Source organism: Gallinula chloropus, assembly GCF_964237585.1.
Source record: "Gallinula chloropus genome assembly, chromosome: 3".
NCBI classification, from domain to species: Eukaryota; Metazoa; Chordata; class Aves; order Gruiformes; family Rallidae; genus Gallinula; species Gallinula chloropus.
The window spans coordinates 86,387,478-86,410,274 of NC_140087.1; the positions used below are offsets into that span (position 1 = coordinate 86,387,478).

The 22,797-nt window shown below is 44.2% G+C and overlaps 2 protein-coding genes across 2 annotated transcripts in view; one reads left to right on the forward strand and one right to left on the reverse strand.

Annotated features, from left to right (window-relative positions):
* Positions 1–15,783, forward strand: part of ME1 (malic enzyme 1) — a gene marked incomplete at its 5' end in the record, with an annotated part of 157,869 nt that extends 142,086 nt beyond the window's left edge. Inside the window, 5 exons of the mRNA XM_084261321.1 lie at positions 2,532–2,637; positions 4,534–4,676; positions 6,874–7,047; positions 13,208–13,306; positions 15,427–15,783. Coding sequence (XP_084117447.1) covers positions 2,532–2,637; positions 4,534–4,676; positions 6,874–7,047; positions 13,208–13,306; positions 15,427–15,585 — 681 coding nt within the window. The 3' untranslated portion in view covers positions 15,586–15,783. The remainder of the gene's footprint in view (positions 1–2,531; positions 2,638–4,533; positions 4,677–6,873; positions 7,048–13,207; positions 13,307–15,426) is intronic.
* A 2,164-nt stretch (positions 15,784–17,947) lies between these two features.
* On the reverse strand, positions 17,948–21,008 carry RWDD2A (RWD domain containing 2A). The gene is made up of 3 exons (XM_084261950.1): positions 20,905–21,008; positions 20,445–20,663; positions 17,948–18,833 (listed from the first exon to the last, which is right to left on the reverse strand). The coding sequence occupies exons 2-3, from the start codon at positions 20,640–20,642 to the stop codon at positions 18,156–18,158; spliced, it is 876 nt and encodes a 291-aa protein (XP_084118076.1). The 5' UTR covers positions 20,643–20,663; positions 20,905–21,008; the 3' UTR covers positions 17,948–18,155.
* Positions 21,009–22,797: the final 1,789 nt, after the last annotated feature.

A 22,797-nucleotide genomic window follows, 5' to 3' on the forward strand; every position in this document is an offset into this window, starting at 1 on the left:
CCAACCAGCCAATCAGAATGAAAGGTGGCATTTTGAGTAGTTCCTAGCAATAAGCTCTTGTCCTGGAAGTCATAAATGCATTTTTTTTTCTCTGGTGACTGAAAAGAAAACTTCTTTTCCCATGAAGACTTTAGGGAAAATTCTTACTTTCAAAGGAGATGGCTCTAAACCGTGTGTGTAGACTGTGGGGACATCTGCTGGGACGCTGGGAAATGGCAGGCTAAAAATTGTGTTATTGACGGTGGGATGAGCCGAGCATCAGAATGTCAAAAATTGTTAATGTTGCATCATTTTCTCAAGGCTGAGAATTTCATATTTTATCCAGAAGGGAAACTCAGTGCCCATATCACAGTGTTTTCGCGTTAATCACTCCAGGAGAACACTTAAGGCCCTTAAGAGCACATACAGACATGACCCTCTTCATTCAAAAACTGTGTTTTGGTCACACAAAAAAACTAATATCTGTAAACCAGAAGAAATCTCTGGAAATTCCTTGTAATCATGGGTAAGCCAAGAGAAACTGGCATGTCCCATGAGGCAGACCAGCTCAGTCAGCCCCAACCACATAACAGTCTTCTGAAGCTTCCTGTGGTACCCTCGGGATGGAAACACTCTTCTTGCAGCTGGAAATGAAAAACGCTTTCCCTCCCATCTACCAGCCCTTGTGGTGGCCATCTGAGGGCCAGCAGAGGAGCTTCGGTGGTGGGAGTGTCACAGCCACCTATTGCCACATTACAGTATCATCTGAAGCATAACATGGAGTTTCTCATTCTTAAAATTAAGCAGAAACACCGTTATAAGAACTAATCCTGGCTCGAATCCAATCATAGCCGCAGTTCTAACTGAGTTGGTCTCATCAAATTTGTAGAATTCAGTGGATTGTGGAATGAATTATGTTCTGATGCTTCAGTACAGTCTTAATTAGCTTGCTCTGATTAAGGAAACTTCCTTCTTATCAATTGGAAAAGCTGTGGCTGGGGACGTGATACATTTCTATTCTGGCTATTTGGTTAAAATTACATCTGGCTTTCCATTTTCTTTGTGTACTTCCCTTTATATCTCTGTATCATCTGTGTTTCCCTCCTCCCTGAAATTGTAAGGTGTTTGAGGGGCTGGCACCTCAGATGCTCATTCTTCAAGCGCAGGAATAAAATGAAATGCCTTCTGCTGAAATCTTCAGGTGCCTGTGTACAGGCAGAGGTGCACGTATTTGGTCAACAAGTATAATTTTCACAAATTCTGTCTCCTTCTTGCACCGCACTGCATGTTACTTAGACTCAGCTCCAATCCTGTTTTCAGCCTACTCAATGTCAGTGATGCTCTGTGGCCCTTTTTCCTGCATCTGTCAATACTCCTTTGGAAACCCTGTTGGACATCAGTGGGTGGAAATTGCCAGTATAGATCAGAGTGAAAGTTGTTTCACAGCCAGGGAAATTTTCTTAATGCAAAAACGGTGCACTGGACATCTGGTTAGAATTACTTTTATTCCATCCTTAAGCCTGAGTGACTTAAATGTGAAAAATGTGGAGCAAAATAGAAGCTCTCCCATAGTCTTTATAATCCCCTGTATAGTCTCTATACTTTTAGACAAGAGTAAAGCTAAAAAATCTCAGAGAAAATATTTTTGTTTTTCTAAGATATGAATCCTTGCAGCCCTAGCACATCTTTCTTTAATGTTTGCTATCTAAATATATTTATGTTGTTGGTTTTTTTTTAACTTTAAGCATTTGACCAGTTGTTAACTGGTAAAACAGCTGCACAGATGCTTCAAAGAGGAAATTAATGATGCTTTCATATAATTGTTAAGAGAGTAGCATTCCGTTTTTAAAGTAAAAATACTGCATTTAGTTTCCCCACTGCTTAGAGAAATAGATTAGGCCTGAATTATCCTATGTGTGTTAGCTGTACACGGTGTAACCTGGTCTAATGCGGTATTTGGCGATAGACACAAAAGTAGAAACCAGAATCACAGATTCATTAAGGTTGGAAAAGACCTCCAAGATCATCTAGTCCAACCGTTCCTCTACCACCTGTATTACTCACTAAACCATGTCCCAGAGTACCTCACCCAACCTTTCCTTGAGTACCCCAAGGGATGGTGATTCCACCACCTCCCTGGGCAACCTGTTCCAATGCCCAACCACTCCTTCTGAGAAGAAATTTCTCCTAATTTTTAACCTGAACCTTCCCTGGTGCAACTTGCAGCCATTCCCTTTGTCTTCTACCGCTAGTTAACTGCGAGAAGAGGCTGGTCCCCAGCTCACCACAACCTCCTTTCAGGTAGCTGTAGAGAGCAATAAAGTCTTCCCTGAGCCTCCTCTTCTCCAGGTTAAACAGTCTCTCAGGCACTACTTGTAAGACTTGTGTTCCAGATCCCTCACCAGCTTCGTTGCCTTTCTCTGGACAGGGCCTTGATGTCTGTCTTGCAGTGAGGACATGTTAAACCAGATACTTTGTAAACTGATTGTCCCAGGATATTAGGTTCCATTAAACTTATATAAAATCTCTTTTTTTTTTTTTGCCTTCCTCAGGGGCGTGCCTCTCTAACTTCTGAGAAACAACGTTTTGCCCATGAGCATGACGAAATGAAAAACCTAGAAGATATTGTTAGAGACATAAAACCATCTGTGCTAATAGGTAATTTCTTTCTACTTTAAAGCAATGACCTTATTCTTTGTTGGAAAAAAATGGGGATGTGGCTTTGTGTGAAGACAAGATCAGGTTCCTCTGAACAGAGTTTACCTTTGTGTGTTTTTAGAAAACACTAGATGCATAATGGACTCTATTAAGCGGCCGAACAAATAGTAACTATCCAGGCATGTAACGCTGCTTTCACTCCAAGCCAGCCATTTTACAGGGGGGAGCCATCTGACTTAGTTTCAACATCTGAGGGAAAACCTTATCACCTTCCTAAATTACTCCTGATTTAATGGGAATGGCGTAATACCTCAAACTCAGACTGAGAAAACTGAGCTAAGCACATGTAAAGCTGTGCAAACACGAGCACACGCTGTAGCTGAATCTCCTTTCCCCTCATATTCAGGTCCTTAGACACCTTTCCTTTGTGCAGGTCAAAACATGGATTTTTATGACTTCTGTTTCTTTTATAAAAGCTGTAGGATTTGGGATCTCAGTAAAAGATTGCTCAGGTCTCTACAGTTTAATAATAACAGTTTCAGCAATGCACTGCAAGTACTCTTAAATATATATTTTTTAATATGTAATACTCAAAAATTCATCTATCTGGCTAGTAAAATCATTCCTCAGATGCTGGAAAACCTGCAATGCTAGTGAAAATTTTCCTATTTAGCTATGTTTTTGACTCTGCCTAGACAATCTGATCCCTGGTCAGTAAAATCTGCATTTTAACAGTGATCATGAAGGAGGGGAATAAAGCTTACCTTTTTCTGTGCTTTATAAAGAATTGACTGCAAGACAGAGACTGAGTAATCTAGACTATTTTATTTTATATTATTTTACTGTATAGAAGGCTGGAAAATCTAGCAGAACAGGAGATTGAATGATCCGTGATATTTATCTAGATATAAGTGTGTGGATGCTCATTTGTGCATGAGTCATGAGAGGTCAGAGTACTGACCCAAGAGATACCCTCTTGTGGCTTGGGTTTGAACCTGTTCCTACTCCCCCAAGAAAGGGAACAGCTTTTTTTCCAGCTGTTGGAACTCGGATGCTATTTGGAGAGCAGAGCAGGGTGCCAGGAATCTGGGGGCTCTGAGCAAGAAGAAGGCTACACAAGCTAAGTGATAGCAATCTCCCTGAACATAAAGATCCTTAGTTTTGCCCCCAGGTCTGTTTCTCTGTTTCTCACTGTAGGTGTGAAGAGCGAGGAACTGATCCTGGGATTCCCAGCTCTTGTATGTTGGGCAGAAATACAGGTGTATTTGCATCTCAAAACCATCACACATACCCCTTTTTGGTTGTGGGTACAATATGGAGAATAGAAAAGCATCTTTGGTTGGATGGAAAGGGACATATTAGAAAAAAGGAGTGTTGCTGTCAGGGAAGCTTTGGGCTCAAAATTGGGGTTATTCAGGAGCTGAGGCTGGTGATGACAGAATGATCAGCTGTAGAAGGCAGAGACTTTACTCATCATGTCAGAAAAACACCCGAACTCTGACACACTGGATTTGGGAGAAGCTATCCAGTCTGTTGCAAGACACTTACAGGAGACAGTTGTACCTTTCTGCCCCTTATTGGATTTTCCTGTAGGTCAGCTGATACGTTTCTGTTTTATATAAAGGGCCTGAGAAAACAAAAGTGAGAATTTCACCAAACTGTGAATAGGGATGAATAGGGACTGCATTTTATTAGGGATAATACTGAACTTTCGCTGGTGAAAAATCTTTTATATAAAATTTTATTTTAACCACATGTCAGAAAAAAGGTTGAACTCCATTTTACCAGGGAGGTGTGCAATGAAAGGAGCTCTGTTATTTTTAAAAGTGACATGCATGTCTTACCTTGACCTGATTGCATTTGCCTGCTTGTTATGTGTGTGTTTTTCTTCTCTAGGTGTTGCTGCAATTGGTGGTGCTTTTACTAAACAGATTCTTCAGGACATGGCTGCTTTAAACAAACGTCCTATTATTTTTGCTCTCAGCAATCCTACCAGCAAAGCAGAATGCACTGCTGAGCAGTGCTACAAATACACAGAGGTAACCAAAGATTTACATCTCTCCACTTTACTCAGCAAAAAGTAAATTAGGAGGAAAACAGAGGGTGGAACAGCAAGTAATAAGCACGTGTGTAGCTAAAATGAGTTAAATGAAGTAACAGAATTTTCAGATTTTAGCAAGACAATTTTACTGAAGTCCAGACATGCTTACACCCTCATAAATACATTTAATAGCTTGCTTTGGTGTCAGGCAAGACTCATAGTCTTTATTATAAGCGAAGCATCAGTAACTGTCAATCATTAAAGCTTATGCCTGTTTTTGAACGGTAATATATTTTTGTAATCTCTACACACAGTGGCATGCTTTTCAGCTGTGATTTTTATAAATACTCTTAGATAAATACACCAAATAGAATCATTAAAATAATTATTTATTAAGAGCTAGGGTAATTGTATCCTTTTACAAAGATTTCTATTCTGGAAACATAGGTGCAAATTAAGAGAACTGTGCTTGGTTATTTATTATTGTGTTATAGAAGTGCTAACAAAGCTGTTCTCCTGTAATTCAGTCTAGAATTTGAAACATGTGAAGACCTGACTGTATGCATTGTGTTTAGATTTCTTGTCCAATACAGGGCAGTCTGAATGACAGTTTGTCAGTGTTGAAAAGACAAATTTAGCATGCCCGTTCCCCGCTGCACAGGATGCAATTACAGCGCAGCACAGGAGCCAGGCATGCAGCCTACATGGAGGGCTGGTTAGAGCGGGTAGTGACATCTAGTAGGCAGAGCAAAAGGCACACTGAAGTATTTGATCTGTCACCAAAACATATAATAAACCGGCCACGATAATACTGCGTGACACCACAGCAAACAGTATGTCCCTCTGAGGAGCTGAGTACCAGCAACGGCCTATTTTAAAACGCACATTTCCAGTTCTCTAAAATAGGCATAGATATTTCTGATACAAAGCTCCTCTGAAGTATTTAACAGTGACATTTATCACTTCAGCAGTGCTAGAATAAATAAAGGGTGGCTTTTCTTCCTCACCTAAATATACCGCTCAAATTCAAGGGTGCTCCCTCCCTAGCAAGGACAGAGCCAGGGACCTCTGGGCCGCAGATGTAGAGCCTGTGCTGTGCCACTCCCCTCAGTAGCCTGAAACTGCATTGCCTGCTCTAGCAATTACTTCTCTCTCCTTATTTATCAGGAATGATCTGGGGAGAACCTGGATAGTAGCACTTCAGATGAGTCACCTCTGAGGTGCCTCTTCTGCCACCCTTGAACAACACTGGATGGAGCCGGTATCTGCTCCCATCAGGGTGTTCCTTAGCCCAGAGGAACAGTGAGACTCCATGAGACTTGCACCTCCCTTGCAGCCCATCTCTCAGTACTTCCATGGTATCACACCTCTGAACGTGCTTGCTACACCAGGGCTAATATTCCTCTTAATTAATGATGAGCTGTCAGCAACATGAGCCCTGTTGCCACGTCTGGATCACCCCACAGGCTTCTGTTCCTCCCCGCAGCTGCCTGATGCACGCTATGTGCCAGCATGGAGCTCCACCTGTGCTTGCGTCCTGGGAAGAGATTTAGAGGTTCCATGTGAACTACCAACATAAAATGAGTTAGTGCCAGAGTCGGTGCCCTCACCCCAGCTCCATATATATGATGTTCCTGTCATTCTGTGAGCTGTGGATTAGGCACAAGGGTCTGAAGAGAGGAGACTGGGAGGAGCAGAAGCTCTGTTGGTCCCCGCAGCTCCTTAAGAAATTGCCACAATGCAAAATTTAGTGGCCTTAGTGTCATTTTCTTGTGTGATCTGCTGCTGGGGGAAAAAAATAACCTAGCAGCATCACCTGTTACTACTGTGACAGTATTGTCCACTCTGAGTTTTACAGCTCTGGGTGTGTTCCTTCTTCCCATGGACCTTCTGGCATGGAGGCACAAAGCGAATAACGAGTGCTGGCTTTCACTTTCTCCTCCTTTAAATTGTGCTGTTGGCTCTTACCTGAACAAGGCAGCTGGTACTCCCTGACAACAGGTAGTGCCAGAGATTTGCCAGTGATCTCTAGGGTCAGTGTCTTGATGCTCTTGAGCTGTAACACCCTCTTGGAAGAGGTATTAAATAGAGGCAACCCAGCTTCCTTAGTGGCAGACATTTAAATGGATGTGTGAAATACTTCCATGAGTCCTTGCAACTAATGTGCTTTCTTTGGCTTTCTCGTTACAATTCAGGGACGTGGCGTTTTTGCCAGTGGAAGTCCTTTTGATCCCGTCACTCTTCCAAGTGGACAAACTCTCTATCCTGGACAGGGTAACAATTCCTATGTGTTCCCAGGAGTTGCCCTTGGTGTTATTTCATGTGGACTGAAACATATTGGAGAGGACGTGTTCCTCACAACTGCTGAGGTATTGGGTTAAAAAAATTTTAAATTGCTTAATTTCTTAACGAGGTAATAATGAACAGTTAAACAGAAGTAATGAAATGCTGTCTTTCAAATTGGAAACATTGTGCTTTCTGTGCAAGGTCTTTTATCTGTAACATGTGGGGGTTTTATACATTCTTTATACTTGTTTGGACAAGTTATTCTTAAAAAGCTAATACTTGATCCAGAGGTCATCTGACATAACCTTCACCTTCTGTTGGCAAGGAAAAAAGAGAAAGGTTTCAGTACCGTGTTAGCACAGGCGAATGCACATACATGTACAGTGTGCATACATAAGCACATTGGTTTGATACTAGATTGAAAGGAACTACATTTGGGGGTAGCTTTCGGGTGATTTTTGGGGGTGTTTTGCTTTCAAAAATCATTTTAATTTCTTTTAGCTTTTTGATATTTTTGAGTAGAGCTGTTGACATAATTTTTTTGTGGTCCTCCCTTCTCAGTGTCTGGGGAAAGTGCCCCACTTCTTCGCACCACAGTTTGACACAATTGCTGTATTATTCCCATTTTCTTTCTTACCCTTTTATGCATTGATCTGGTTCTTTCTTCTGGAAGTTTTTTTACAATCTTTGTTCTGATGTTATCCAGAATGTGATCTCTCCTCCTTTACCTCCGCTCAATGAGCAAGAGGTGAACAAAGAGCAAACACTTTTGGTTCTAGGAGTCACTCACCACCGACTTCAAGTGATTGTTCACTACCTGACTGTCCTACTGTAGGGCATCATGAATGCATGGGATTGTATCTTCAGCACATATGGGAGAAGGATCTGGCCTTTACTATTTTAGCATCCTTCACTTAAGAAAATTGTAATTTTCTGTGCTTGTATGTGTCCAGCATCTTTGCTCCTCATTCACTTAGCGTCATAACACCCTTACCGCTCCTTCCTCTGACCCTTTCTATCTCACCCCCTATTGTTGGTTCTGGTCTCAGCTGGCACCAAGAGCAATGTAATGAGGACTCAGCTTCCTTCTCTTGAGCGATGTGAAATCCAGTGATGCTCAAGCTTGGCTACTCTGCTCCCAGGAATGCACTTCAAGCTCATCCTGCTCAGAGACAGCCCAGGCTCACTACAGGCAGTGATTAGAGAGCTCTAAGCGGTGCATGATAGTCTGACTATGTCCATGCAAAGTCATTAAAACCCTGATGCTTTCTGGGTTTTTCCAAGGGTATGGAAGCAAGGAAGAAGACTAGCTTCAGTTTACCAAGTTAACTCTAATTAACTGAGATGCACCTCAGTGGCAATTTCTACTCAACCCAGTTCATACACATTACAATCCACAGCACTTCTTGAAAGTGCAGTGTCCTGATCTTCCAAGAAGCTGTGTAAGCACACTTGGAGATGCACGTGTAGCATAGGTTGCACACAGAGGAAGCCTCCAAGCAATGCGATTATCGACTACTATGGAATGGTAACATAAAAAAGAGAAGAAAAAAGTTGCCCCACATAGCAGAAGTGAGTATGCCTGACTCTTGCAGCTTCTCTGGGGGATATTGCATGCCAGGATTCTTGCTCCTGGTGTCCTCTTCATGGATTAAAGGGAAGAAAATCACCCTTAACTATCACTCAGAGACAACTGATAGGCAATGTGATCCTGTGACTGGCAGTATGTGATATGAAGCTTCCTTAAAGGCTGTGCACTCACATGCTGCCCTTGCTGGATTCACTGAAGGTCTTTTTTTAAGGTGCATACTATGGCATCTTTGAAGTAAGTAGCTTGCCAGAAACTTGCCCTTTATAAGGAAGATATTCACAATTTCCATCTTTAAAATTAGTAAAAAGCCCAGACTGTCTCCACTGGCTTTAACCATCTTAGGAGGGCAACGATCCATCTCTTCAGTCTTTGGATAATTATATCCTCCCTTTAAATCATCCCCTGTAATTTCAGCTGGGTATGGTGATCCCTGCTTGCTGGTCTAAAGTGCTGTCTTAGACAGTTGTCTTACTTCATTCTAGAAGTTGTTTCATTTTGGGTTGGGTGAAATGGTTCCTATATATAGAGCACTGATGGATGAAAGGTGGCATGTATGTATATTGAACTGTGTGTTGAGTGGCAGGCTACCAAGGAAAAAAAAATCTGTTCCAAAGACAGACATTTAACTGAACAAAGAAACGTAACAGAGATCTAAAGTGGTATCAGAAACTGTGAGGAAGCTTTTAAATTCTCTCTTGAGATAGAGGTTCTTTGCTGACTCTTCTGGAAAAGATTTTGTTACACAATTGCCTTCCTCTAATAAGTCCCTAGAGAAGTCTGACATGTAAAACTGGGCTTTTTCTGACATAGAAGGTCTGTGTTGGCAGTAAGACCAGTGGATAGCTACTGGCCATATGGCTGGAGTTGACAGCACTCATATCTGGTCTCCTTACTGGTGTGAGAGGTGGTGTGTGACCGGGGCTTGGGTGAGCTACAGCTGGTTACTGAGCAAGGCAACAGCAGATGGATTTCAGAGGAGTCTTTGCCAGAAGAGGTGTCAGGGGTATGAAGGCCGGGAGGGCTGCGTAGGCCCTTGCCTGAAATTACAGAACGAAGCAAAGGGAAAAGTGCTTTTTGTTGGTTTTCTTGGCTTTTTTAATGGAAGGATAAAATCAAAATAGTTCTGTGTGGGTTTTAGAACAGTGGTTGGTATTCTCCATGTGAAATGGAAGCACCCAAGATACCGCAGAACTGCAAGCACCAAACCCACACATTTGAGACAGAGGGACCTTCTTGGACTGTGCCTACCAGTAGCTTACCTGAAAAAGGAAAGTATCACAAATAAGTAGCTCAGGCTGCAGTCCTGCACCTCCTGTCTTCTTGGTCAGCTCTCCTATTAAATCTGATAAGTCACAAAAAGCTTATTGTAATGGCAACAAATTCTGCCTTCAGTGTTCTTTTCTTCCTGACTAGTAAATTAGAACATAACTTTGATTTTGGGTGGTAGGTCTAAGGTACTGCATGCTGTACTACCTCTTACTTGCAGGCTGTTGCTGTGTAATAACAAGGGACATTACCTATTCTTCTAAGTCCTACCAAGCATCACAAAAGGGACAGAGAATTATGAACTAATGAAATATTCTTGGCACGTGTGACCTACAGTTAAAATGCTCTAGAAATAATCCTGTTTCATTATAGAGAACACATCTGCCAAAAGTCGAGATGCCCCCACTTGCTTTATTGCCATTTGTCCTGCCTTGGCTGCCTTTCATTTAGGTTCTGCAATAAGGCTTAGCTAAATTCTCTGTTAAAAACTTGAATGAATTAAAATTTAAAGCATGAAAATAGCTGTACTGGGTTGGACCTGAGATCCAAACATCTCGGTATCTTCCTGTGCAAGTAATCAGTCTCAGAACCTGAGGAAAAGAGGATAAATAAGGGAATAATCCTTCTGCTGAAACAGTTTCTCAGCTTCTGGCAGCCTGAACTGTATGGCCTTCCTATGCTGGGAGTTTTATCCCTGTATGGATTTCTCTCTTATAAAGGAGCATAGTGCTTTTTAAACATGTTTATACATTTGAACATCTTTTGGCAATTAATGTCACAATTTAATTATGAATTCTGTGGAAAAAGAAACTCTCCTCTTACAGCTTCCTGCTGTCTGATGATTTGGGTTCCCTGTAGTGCAATGAGAAAATTTCACCTTGAGTTGTCCTTTGTATTTTTTTCAGTCTTTTCTTCTTCTCTCCCAAGACTGTTTTATTATTTTTTGTCTTCTTATACAAAAAAACCCCTCTTTGTCATCCTTTGTATTCTTCATACCCCTCATTTTTCTATCCCATTCTTCTTTGAAGTAGGTGGGGCAAAAATGCATGCTGCTCAGAGTGGTGTTGCACTGGGGATTTAATAGGTGTAATTACATCTTCTGTGCTGCCTCTTATTTTCTAAATCTTGATTCATCTTTTTTTCCCTGCCACTGAAGTGATGCTCTCAAGGAGCATTCTTCAGAGACCACGTGAAGAAGGTGTTATTCGTTATTCTCTTTGAAAATGCTCGTTCCTGTGCTTTTGTGTAGTGTTTGATGCTGTTACTGGAGTATGTCAGGAGAAATAGCATGGCACCTCCATAGTTAAGCTTGCTGTCTCTCCCTCTCCGAGCACTGCCCGAATGTTTGGTGGCTTGCTTTCTATCAAAACCATCACAAAAAAGTACTACTCCTGAACCTTTCTTTTCAGTCTTTACGCTAACAGCCACTTGCTGTTGATTTCTTCAGACTTCATCTTTCCTGCAAAGCCCCGTGAAACTGCTGGCAGCAGCAATCTCATGTTGTGGGCTCCTCTTGACACACTGGGATCTACACCTTGTTTTATCCAGGGGCTGTGTACCATTTTTAAGTAACCTAGTTGCTATTATGGGCAGTAAAAACTAGATTTTACGTTGTTTTAGCTCCCCCTAGTGTGTTTTAATCTCTGCTCTAGTTCTAAATATCAGATTAAAATGTAAACAGGTTTTTTTTTTCCTTTAGTAGTTCTACTCAACAAGAGTATAATGTCTGGTTGCTCTTGTTGGCATTTGCACCCAAATGGGAAAACAGTATTCTTAATAGCATGCTGGGTAGCTTGCAGAACACAACATTGTTCCTCTATACAGTTTGCTCTTTAATATGAACTATTTACCTACTTCTGGGGGAAAAGATGAATTAATGATAGGCAGGCATCTCTTCTGATTCCACAGTAGTTGTTTGCAAGGTCCTAGTTCCCACATGGAACAGGAACTGTAGGAAGCAGTTTGTGCCCTGTTTCAATTACCTTCCCAGTATGTTGCCTCACAAGTGCACTTCTTGTTTTCTCTTTGGGCCATTTAACAGTTTCATTTCACAGTATTTCCTGGACTTTTCTGGTGTTGTGGGAACCTCCTGATGGGTCCACCAGACACTATCCAGACCAGAGTTTTCCTTCCATCCAGAGAGTGGCCCTGCAGGTCACATCACTCGGTGCTGTCTCGCACTCCTGGAACAGTCAGTGATTTGATTACAACCTTTTGCTGTCTAAGGTGTAATTGCACAAGAATGTCTTCTTTCTCCTGAAGGGAAGATGAAGGATGCTTCTGCATTACTCTTCTGTTTTGAATCAGAATGATCTTCTGGAGCACATCTCCCTGGTGTCCCTACAAATTCCACCTTGGTCTTGGGTGGACGTGGGACACTTCTGGATGAATACACCACAGGAGCAAGCCTAATGTGCTAACAATCAATGGAAACTGCTTATAAACTGTAACAGAGTTAAAAAGTATGAATTTGGCTGTAGAGAGAACCTCCTTTCTTTGTGACTGTTCTGTGTTCCCAGCTGTTCCAAGGGCATGTGACATCCCCTCCCCAGAGTCATTTCCTTTTGTCCCAAAACAAGATAGAGAAATTTGAAATTTGGATTCTGCTGATGCAAGTCTCTCTTAATGTTTTCTAGTAGACTTGGTGGCGTTGGGTTGATGATTGGACTTGATGATCTCAGAGGTTTTTTCCAACCTTAAAGATTCTATAATTCTATGAAAAAATGGTTTGGAGAATGTTAGTGAGGGTAGCTATTAAAGACTGCATAAAGTAATTGTAAGATATGCTTAGTTTGCTTAGAAGATATTTAGATTTGGTTTTAACTAGCAGCTCTCTAGAAGGTACAAAGATGAGCAATTAAAGAAATGAAACCCTCGAATCCACCCAAGAGATTAGTGAACTGGCATCACCTGATTCTCGGGCTCAGCAAGTCCCAGTCAGTCGGGATCACAGCCTGCTCAGCCACCAGTATTTATTCAAAGCATTTTATGCTTAAGGGACTCAGCTCTGCTCTCTGCACAGGATGGCCTGGCAGCTGCCAGAATAACAGGTGCTTATGTAATTTTGAAAGCTTTGACCCAACTACAGTTGATGGCTGGAATTTGTATCTCACGGTGAATTCTTTGCTAGTTCATGTGTGTCATGAACTTAATCAAGGCTTAAGTAAGTCTTATTGTCTCAGTGAGAAAAGGGTGTAACTCCCTAAATTTCTAGCTCTTGTGTAGCTACTCCTAAGGATAAGGATGGCTGTAAAAAACACTGCCTAGATGGATTAAACAGTACCTCCGTGATTTGCCAAAGTGGATCAGTTTCTTTGCTTCTGACTGTCTAATGCATCACTACAGCTGCACCTTCATTTCAAGTTAAGTGTCTGCATTTTTCGTAGGTAATAGCTCAGCAAGTTTCAGATGAGAACTTACAGGAAGGTCGTCTGTACCCTCCATTAGTCACTATTCAGGACGTGTCGCTGAAGATTGCAGTGAGGGTAAGTCATCGTGGTCCTTCGTGGCTTCTTTTCTTCCCAGGCTCTCTACATAATCGAGCATTTGATTTCATCAGCTAATCCACCTTTGCCCAAGTTGATGTTGGTTTATGTCAGCCAATCTTGGACAAGCAGCATTTTCAAAATTAAATTCATAAATGTATATGTAATGCGATTACAAGAAGGAAAGAGACAGAACTCCATCAGTGTCTGTGTCTGCAGAGCCCAAACCGTGCTGTCCACCAGGCAGGAGCAGGTCTGCAGGCTCACTGCAGTCCTGCGAGCTGCGCAGCAGGCGGCTTTTGGCCCTTCCTGATTATAGTTGCCTGTCAGAAGGGTAAATGTCACCCTGTGTCCAGGCACTGTACCCCTTTGTCCCCATCCTTTTGCTTCATGGCTCTGGTTGGGGTCGGGGGGTGGTTCAGTTTGTTTATACTAGCAAATACAGAGCTGGTACAAATGGATTTTCAGTGACTGACTTAAACCCTCAGTTTCTCAAGAAATTTGGCTGCCCTGGAGAAAAGAAGAGGAAGCTTTCAAATAATGTATTTATCCCAGTTCCTCCCTCGTTCTGTCTTTTAGGTTTTGGGTTTTTTTCCCCAGCATTTTAGGAGGTTATTTTGCTGGTCTTCTGTGACATTTTTTCTCCAACTGTTGTTTTCTCTTAGTCACCTGACTCTGAGTTACTCCACTTAATGCATAGACTTTTGAAGGAATAACAAGGAGCCCTCATGCATGAAACAGTTCCCCTTGCTTCACTCATCCTGTGTAGTTAAAAAAAAATAAATCCTTCTCAGCTCATGTCTTCTTAAGGAAGCACTATTTTCTGTAGATGTCAAAACGTTGCCTACATTCCTCAGGCGAAACTGCCTGTGTGTTTGGCAGTAAGTGTGGTAGAAATTCCTCCTCGACTTGTGCGTGTTATATAAAACACAGAAAAGGAAAATGTTTCCAAAAGATTCTTCCTGCCTGATCTCTGTGGAAACTTTATTCCTGCAAATACCTATTCTGGCTCACCCAGACCAAGAGGTTTAGTGATGGCCACTGCCTTTTCAGGGGAGGAACACTCTCTAGAGCTTTGGGCATACCAAAGGTGGGGTATAAATTCAGAGTTTATGCAACAGTGATAATCATGTGCACAGACCTGAAGATGAACCCTTACGTAAAAAAAGTGCTTCTCAGTCAAACCAGGCTGGGCTTCAGATTAATCCTAGAAAGGGAGTCTGTATACAGTCATTTGGGGGCTTAGCTTCTCACTGCCTAAAAACACTGCTGTTTCAAAGAGAGAGCTATGGGGAGCGGGAGGGAGACTGTCTTCCTTCTATCCAGAGTAGGTGTGTTTGCTGCTTGCCAAACAGAGTTTGAAGCAGATCTTTCCAAACAGCGCTGTCACGTAAAACCAGCTTGTCAGACTTCTGGTTCATCGACAGGTCTCCACTCTGAAGATGCACATTTCCCAAGGAGGAGCTCTTCAGACGTGAGAGCCTACTTGATGTGTTGAGTGGGCTCCAGCCCTTGTAAACTTCATTTTTGTTGCAGCTATACTTATGATGAATAATTGATTCACTTAGGTGTGTTCTGGGTGAGGAAAGAGCAAGCAAATATTTGTACTTCCCCCAACCAACTCTAGAATTAAGTCTGGACACTGTGCAGGACTCGTTCTTTTCTTGTGAGTTTAAGAAATGTATTATCAAACTGTGGCAAATAATAAACTCCTGTGATATGCAGGGAGCATGGAGACTTTGAACAAATAGCACTTCTCTTACAGTGGTTTGGAGATGGTAAACCAGGGTTACCTGACGATGGGAAAGCAGAAATTGTACCTCAGTGGGTTTGTGGAATGTTTTATGCACTGCTGCACAATAAAGGCTACAGGAGCACTGTTCTCTGTAGTGCCAAAGACTACTTTGTGTTCAAAAGTAGCGTGAGACAGACTCGCTTAAACGCTGTCATCCTTTTCCTAGTCCTGTTCCCTGTATACCAGCCAGGATCCAGTGTGAATGTTGGTGACTGTCACCAGCGGAGCAGTTGAAGTCACATCTTGATTTTGAACTACTTTTAAATCCTCTTAAATGTACTCAGCTGTTCATCAGCACTAATTAGGCTTTTAATGATCTTTCTAGATCGCAGAAGAAGCCTACAGGAGTAACACTGCCTCCACCTATCCTCAACCCAAGGACCTAGAAGCCTTTATCCGCTCTCAGGTTTACAGTACTGACTACAACAGCTTTGTGGCTGACTCCTACACCTGGCCTGAAGAAGCCATGAAAGTGAAACTGTAAATATTTAATGCAGAATGAACAAACTAGCAGCAGTTAAAATCATTAAAATATTCAGAACATTTCTGCCTAGGAAGCCTAAGAATAGTTAATTTTTTAAGATGCAGAAACCTTTTTCTAAATTGTAATATTTGTTTAGAAACTCCAATCAAAGAATCATATTAATTATACATCAGAAAATAAAAATTAATCTGAGAAATATATTTGTGGGGTTTGGTTATTTTGATTGTTATTTCAATAGAGATATCCTACACTGTAGTTTGAGAGATGTTTTGTTATCAAAATAAGTGGTTGTATCTTGAGAGTCACAACTTCAGCAGAGAAATGGCAATTACGAAATGCATTTCATGACTGTTTTATCTGTTACAGGTCACAATGTAATTTGCATAAATTGTCAAGCAATTATTTTAAAAAAGAAACCCAAAACTTTAAACAAGGCTATTTTCCTCCAAAGAGAAGCTTAATTGGCCACTCCTCTGTGGAGTAATAATTTTCTAACTAGAGCTGAGCCTGCAGAATCCCTTCTGTTCACTTCTAATATCATGGACTCTACTTAGCTAAGCTAGAGTCCCATTAATGACCAAGACTTCATTCCCTCAGCAAGATCACTGATGTTCTGATACACTGCACTTGCCTGGCCTCCGTGCTTGGACTCCACCTCCTTGACAAAAAGGGAGTAGCAAAATGTTACGAATGGGCTGCTTCTTGACCAAGTGTTTTCCTACAAACCTCAGTCACCTGGCTAGTGGTAGCGTTTTGTGTATTAAACCTGATGAATTCCTGTGGTATTTGAGGCCAATGTATATTTTAACAGACAGCCTATGTGATAAAACACTGTTCTTTGTAACCCATTCTCTTCCTCATCTAGTGACTTGGAAGTTTATCATTCTGGGGGAACAAACACGTTTTATTTATTCTTGAATTCACTGAGTATTTCTCTCACTACCATTTGAATGATCTGGATGGCTTTTCTTCAGTATGGTCTCTACAAATAGTTTTTAAACTTCATTGATAATGCAACATGCTGAGGATGTTCGTCTACACACTAATTTCAACTCAAGAGATATTATTTACCCCTTCTCATGTGTCAACCAGTTATCAAACCCGACAGCAGCCGCTGACCCTTATTCTTCTGAAAATAAAATAAATTAAAAAAAATATTCCCTCTGCAAACCTGACTGGAAGCATCCAAGGATGCTGCTCACCACCCTCATTATTCTGGATTCATAATTAGCATTTCTATAAATAGAAGCCATTAGTCTGTGGTTTCCTTAGGAGCTGACACACGATCTGATTGCACTATCAGTGGTTTCCTCCTTTAGAAGAAAATGAACAAATATTCTGCTCAGAATAAAGCTTTAGGCAGTGAAAACTCCAAGGTTTTTTACCATCTCCTGTGCAGACTTCCTGACCTATGCGGTGTTGCCTCTCCCATCTCCTTCTGGTTGAAATCTCATGGATAAGGCCCATTTCTAAACCAGTTTGTTTTGCTGTTTTAAAGGAAAATGTTTTATCATTTGGCAACTTACCAACAGAACTGAAGACAAATTTTTTGATTGTTTCTGAGTCATGTTCATGTGGGATCTGCACTCATACAGAAGTTCTAAAATAACCCCAAAGATTATTAGTTTTTACAGAATTACCACTCCAAGAAAAATATAGCACACTTTCTGGACAGTTATGGAAACAAGGTGTACTAGAACATTTTTTCTATTATCATGCTATAGAGTTTATCTCTAAAACCCCCCCAAAAAATAACTTTATTTGCCCAGCTCCTCAGCTATGCCACAGCTAGACTGCAGGTCCTGAACTCATGAAGAGGAGAGGCATTTTATCCCCCACCACATAATGGGAACCTGTAAACATTTTTTGCCTTACTGTGCTTTTCAGCAGCATTCTTTATCTGTATATTATACTGGTGACATTTAAGTAGGATAATCCATTATAAACTGGAAAAGTGAATTGCAGTGCACTATCTAAGTATGCACTTGGCACACTACCCAGTGGGGAAGCGCTGCCTAATGAGCCACGAATATCATTTCCTGTTACAAGCTGCTGGAAAACTGTCTCTTGGTGCTAATTTGAAAAGTAGAAAAGTTTGGTGAAGTTGTATGTATTTGTATTTAATATATGCATAGGGTGTTTGGGGTTTTTTCCATTTTTCTCTATTTTACATGTATTTCTTTAATGCAGGGGGAAAGCAAGGAAATACTAAACCCTGCCTCATCTTACACATTCTCATTTCCAAGGTGCTTGGCTTAACAATGCAACTTAAAATGCCATCAACTGAGCAGCTGAAACATTACTAATAATGTACCGAACTGTAATGAAATGACAAGAGGAGGACTACAAAAGCGGTGGTATTAACAATGTAATTGTTTAGTGTCTCAGAAAACAAGTAAACACCTCTCAAAAGTATGGAAATTCAGAAGAGAAGCTAAGATTATCCACATGTAACACTGTTCTTGTATGTTAAAGTTTCCCTTTTCACAGCTATGAGGCACAATATTTCAATGCTGGCACCATCTCCTGCTGTCCAAAATTCGAACTCCTTACACAGTTTCTCTTATCTCTTACTTGTCTGAAAGTTTGCCCTCAACACCAAATAAAATCTGAAAAACATTTTCACTTTGATGTTGTTTCAGGAATTCTAGGAACTGGCCAAGATCCATGTGATAGTCGTTCCTCAGGCCGTAATCACCATGTGCCTGAAACTGTAGGTCTTCAAAGGCACGAAAGAGACGAGCAGTCTCGATGCTTCCCTCCGTTTCCACCTTCTCCACGTGCTTGCATGAAATATGCTTCCAGTTGGGATACCTAATAACATGCCAGAACTCTTCACAGCTTTCTTGGAGTCCCTCTACACAGATGACACCGGGTTTCCCTGTCAGGCAGAAGCCAGTCAGATTTAACTTCTTTGCACAGTCAAAGATCTTTTTCCTTAGTTCCTGCCTGTATATGTGGTGGCTGTAGATCCACATGCGCTGCAACGTTTCTTTAACTACAGCCTCTTCTGAAGCACTTTCAGGAGAGACCTTACTATTTTCCAGGTAAGGCGGGCAGTTGTCTTTCACCCACAGCACAGCTTCGTACACACACAGTTCCCCTGAACCCAGAGAGCTGATATGAGAAGTGAGGCCAGTGTTGAGCTGCAACTGTTGCTGTCTGTGCAGGGCATCTGATCTTGCAAAAAGCTGAGGAGCTACGTGAGGATATGTATGAGGCAGCAGTACCTGCAGTTCCACTTTTACCTTGAAAACAGAGCACACACTCACATAAAGAAAATGAATTCTGCAGCAACTCAAAGACATGCAAGACTCTTCTTCCCTGTCACAGGCAGATCGTGAGGAGATGTATTTATGATTGCAAAGAAAGTACACAGTCACCCCTCAGGGATGTTTCTATTGCATGTTCTGGGCACGTGCTCAGTGCTGCTACAGCAGTAAATTACCAGCCTGTCAGAGTCAGGGGGCTTTTGAGCACCTTGTCCCTTACCAAAGGCACATCTCATCAATGAACTCAGCCCAGCTGCTGGATCTATCCCAGGAACACAAGGCCAAGAGTTAAACAAAACAGTGCTTATGATTGCACATATTGTATACAGCAGTATTGTTGTTGTTATTATTATTACTATTTTAAGCAAGTATTTACCCTAACAGAGGAAGCTTTCTCAGGATTATAGCAAATAAAAAGATTTATGTGCATTTTAGGCCAAATAAACCTCTAGATTATCTTGCCTCATCTCCCAAAACCCCAGTGTTGATTTTATCTCAACTATTCCTACAGTGTCTTAAAATGGAGCACCACAGCCCTCTGGAAAGTGAACCCTTCCTCTGGTCCAAGAGCAGGAGAGGATTCACGTGTCCTCAGTGCTCCAGGTTCTGGGATATCATTAGGGGAGATTTTCACTAGTACACAATTGAATTACTAGTCCTGTAGAAAGAAGTGAGTTTTAAAATTACTATCTTTCCAAGTTCCTTGACAATCTGACATGGAAAGCAGATTGTCCTTCAGAAGCCCTCCCCACACAGTTCATAAAACTTCCTTCTGAGGGCTGATGGGACCATGTTGTAGACATCTACCTAAATCTGTACATGTTTCCAAATAATCATGAGGCCAGTAATAATCATTACCCAGTAAATCGTTCTCATGTTTAATTGCCTTATCTCTAGGAAAATGTATATAGTCCTATTTAGCATCTATAGTTTTTCAATTTCCAGTCATCGCATTATTGTATGCTCAGACCTACACTAGTGGCCATGTTCTCTATGCAAGTATTTACACCAGTTAGTTGTGACGTGGCCTCATACATAACCTTTTCTTCAACTGCATCTGCTACTGAAACTCATACTCTGGGTTTGGGGTTCTGTTTTGCAGCCCATAGGCTGGTTTTCTTTTAGTGGCTCTATAACTCTTCTTAATAGTAGTAAAAATAGCCCCAAAAGGCAGACATCAGTGTATTTCATACAGATCAATTAATGTTACTATGCATGACAAGGGGTGGGAGAAGTAAGAAGGCGGTTTTGCAGTTCCCATGAGGGGTGTGTTGCCTTTGTAACACACAACTCTTTGTAAACCTGTAAGCAACCCTTATGCAAGTACAACCCTGGCTAAGCTCTTAGGAAGACTGTGCGTGCCACTGGTGTCAGCTGTCTCTTCCTATCAGTGATTCTATTAGCCTTTCTTGCCCAAATCAAGATTCAATTAAAATTTAGGAGGGTTTTGTTACTCTCGACTTCTGAAACAACAAACAGAAATTGGGAGGAGGCGGGGGGAGAGGAAGCTTCTCCCATTTTTCAGTAGAGTTTTTAAGTGTCTGAACAAAACAGCACACATGAGCACATCTAGATGGAATTTCTCACCTTTGCCTCCCCTACTTCCACAGCAATTGAATATTGGAGCTGTGGGGGCAGAGCCCCGTCAGTGTTGCTCAGGTAGCGCTGCACGGCGGGCACGGCATCCTCATCCAGCTTTATTTCGCCTTTTTTGGGAAACATCGAAAGGAGCATCTCCACTTCCAGCAGCTGGAGCTGCAGGCATTCCTTTAACGCGACAGCCATCGCACGGGCCCCCACACACACCTGCAACAAGAGGCCTGGAGTCAAACCCCGCGCCCTCACACACGGCGAGCTCCCGCCCCTCGCCGTGCCACAGCACAAGCTGGCCTCCGCCGGGAAACCCTCGTGGTTTTTAAGGTCGGACTTGGATGAAGCAGGGCTGGGCGTACGAGCCGTGGCAGCCGCCCCCTGACAGGCGTGCTGCACCGCCGGGAGGGGAAGGGGAGGCGGCGCTGAGGCCGTGCGAGCCCGCCGGCGGCCTCACCTGGGCCGCGACGGTTTCAACAGCGGCACAGCATGGCCGCCAGCCGGGGCGCGGGGAGAAAAGCGATACGGCTCTTCGTGTCGCCGCCGCCGCTTCCCCGGTGGGGGCCGCCGAGGCAATGAAGCAGCGGGAAACCCCCGGCCCAGCGCTGCTACCGCCACCTCAGCCCGAGGCTCGGCGGTTGAGCGGCCGCTGCACGGGCCGAGGACGGGCAGGAGAGGGCGCGCATGCGCGCTGGGTGGGGAGGAGCCATGGCCGCCTCTCCGAAGGCGTGTGGGGGGCGCGGCCCGGCCCGGCCCGGCAGCGAGGGCAGGTCCCGCTGGCTCCGACCCCTCCTTGCTCCGCTCGGGGAAGGGGGAGGGCGGGGGCAGGGGCAGGGGCAGGGGCAGGGGCAGGAGTAGGAGTAGGAGTAGGAGTACGAGTGCGTACGCCATTCAGCCTGCGGTGAAAGCGTGAGACCGAACCTGGGCTGCGCTCCCTCAGTGCAGCCTGGCGGGGAAGCCCAGCTCGCAGCCGCCGGGGGAGCGCTGCGGGGCCTGTCACGGGAGGGGCGGTGGGAATCCTCGGGAAGCGCGGCCGTCGCTGGGGCGAGGCTGAAAGTCTCTGTAGGGCCGCCTGGCCATTACGGGAGGGGTGGGGGCAGCGCGAAGTCCGCGCGTAGCGTCAGTGACGCGCGAGGCTCGGTATCCCCGAGGGCTTAACCTGCCGCGGGGAATCCCGCCTCCTCTCGCAGCCGCTCCTCGCTGACGTTAGCGGTGGAACGTCTCGACGCGGCAGCGCGGCCGCGGCAGGGCCGGCGCCGGAGGGGTGGGGCGGGGCCCCGGCTCCGACTGGCGAGTGGGCGTGCCCCGGGCGCCACGTGGCGGCTGCGTGCCCGCCCTCCGCGCTGCCATTGGACGGGCGCGGCTTTGGGGGCGTGGCCACGCCGGCTCCGGAAGCGGAGCGCGGCGGCGGGTGGTAGGTGCGCGGTGGGGCGCGGGTCGTTGCTGCTCCTGTCTCTCGCTGGTGGGCCCGGTTGGCGGTGCTGGGTGGGCCCCGGCGCCCTCGGCTGTGAGGGGGAGGAGGCTGGCGGCGCGTTTGTGGCGGCGTGTGTCTGGCTGGGCTGCCCCAGCCGAACGTCTGTCCGCGCCTCGGGGTGCCCTGGGAGGGGTGGGTCCGTGCGGGGCAGCTTCGCAGGGCCGGGTAAAGCATCCGGGGGGTTTCCCTGTGGTGCAAGGGCCTGGAGAGGGGGCGCGGGCTGCTTTTGAGCCCCAAAGTTAATACACGCGTGTGCTGAGTGGCTGATGCTGCTGCGGTGGGGGCTGCCCAGCCCTTTGCGATGACTTCGGTGGCATCCCTGGGTCCAGCGGATCGGGGGAGAGTCGCGGCTCTCCTCGCCTAAATCGCGTCATCCCTTCGCGATCCGGTGAAATCTGCCCAAGCTCTGCCTGCTACCGGGCGGGGAACGTAGAGGCTCCTTGGGTCCCTCCCCACTGTCCCAACGAGGGGTTCGGTACAGGCAGTTTAAGGTGTCTGCGGGCTTCAAAATGAAATAAAGCGTGAAATCAGTCCTAATGGCTTCTCTCACCTGCACCCCTGTCACTTCCTTCTCCAGAAATGGATGCTGAAGCCCTCAAAAAGTACTCAGCGTTGCATCCTAAACCTGCTGGACTCACCCTTCAGTATGGCACCGCCGGATTCCGCGCCCAGGCTGAGCGGCTCGATCACGTCATGTTCCGCATGGGCCTGCTGGCGGCTCTCCGGTCCAAAGCTGCCGTGTCTGCTATCGGCATAATGGTTACAGCATCTCACAATCCTGAGGTAAGAACAGTCTTTCCTTTAAAGAGGAAAGTTGTTGTGGTCCGTCTGGTGGAATCAAAGGTCATGTGGTGCCTAGAGACCGGATCCTGGAGA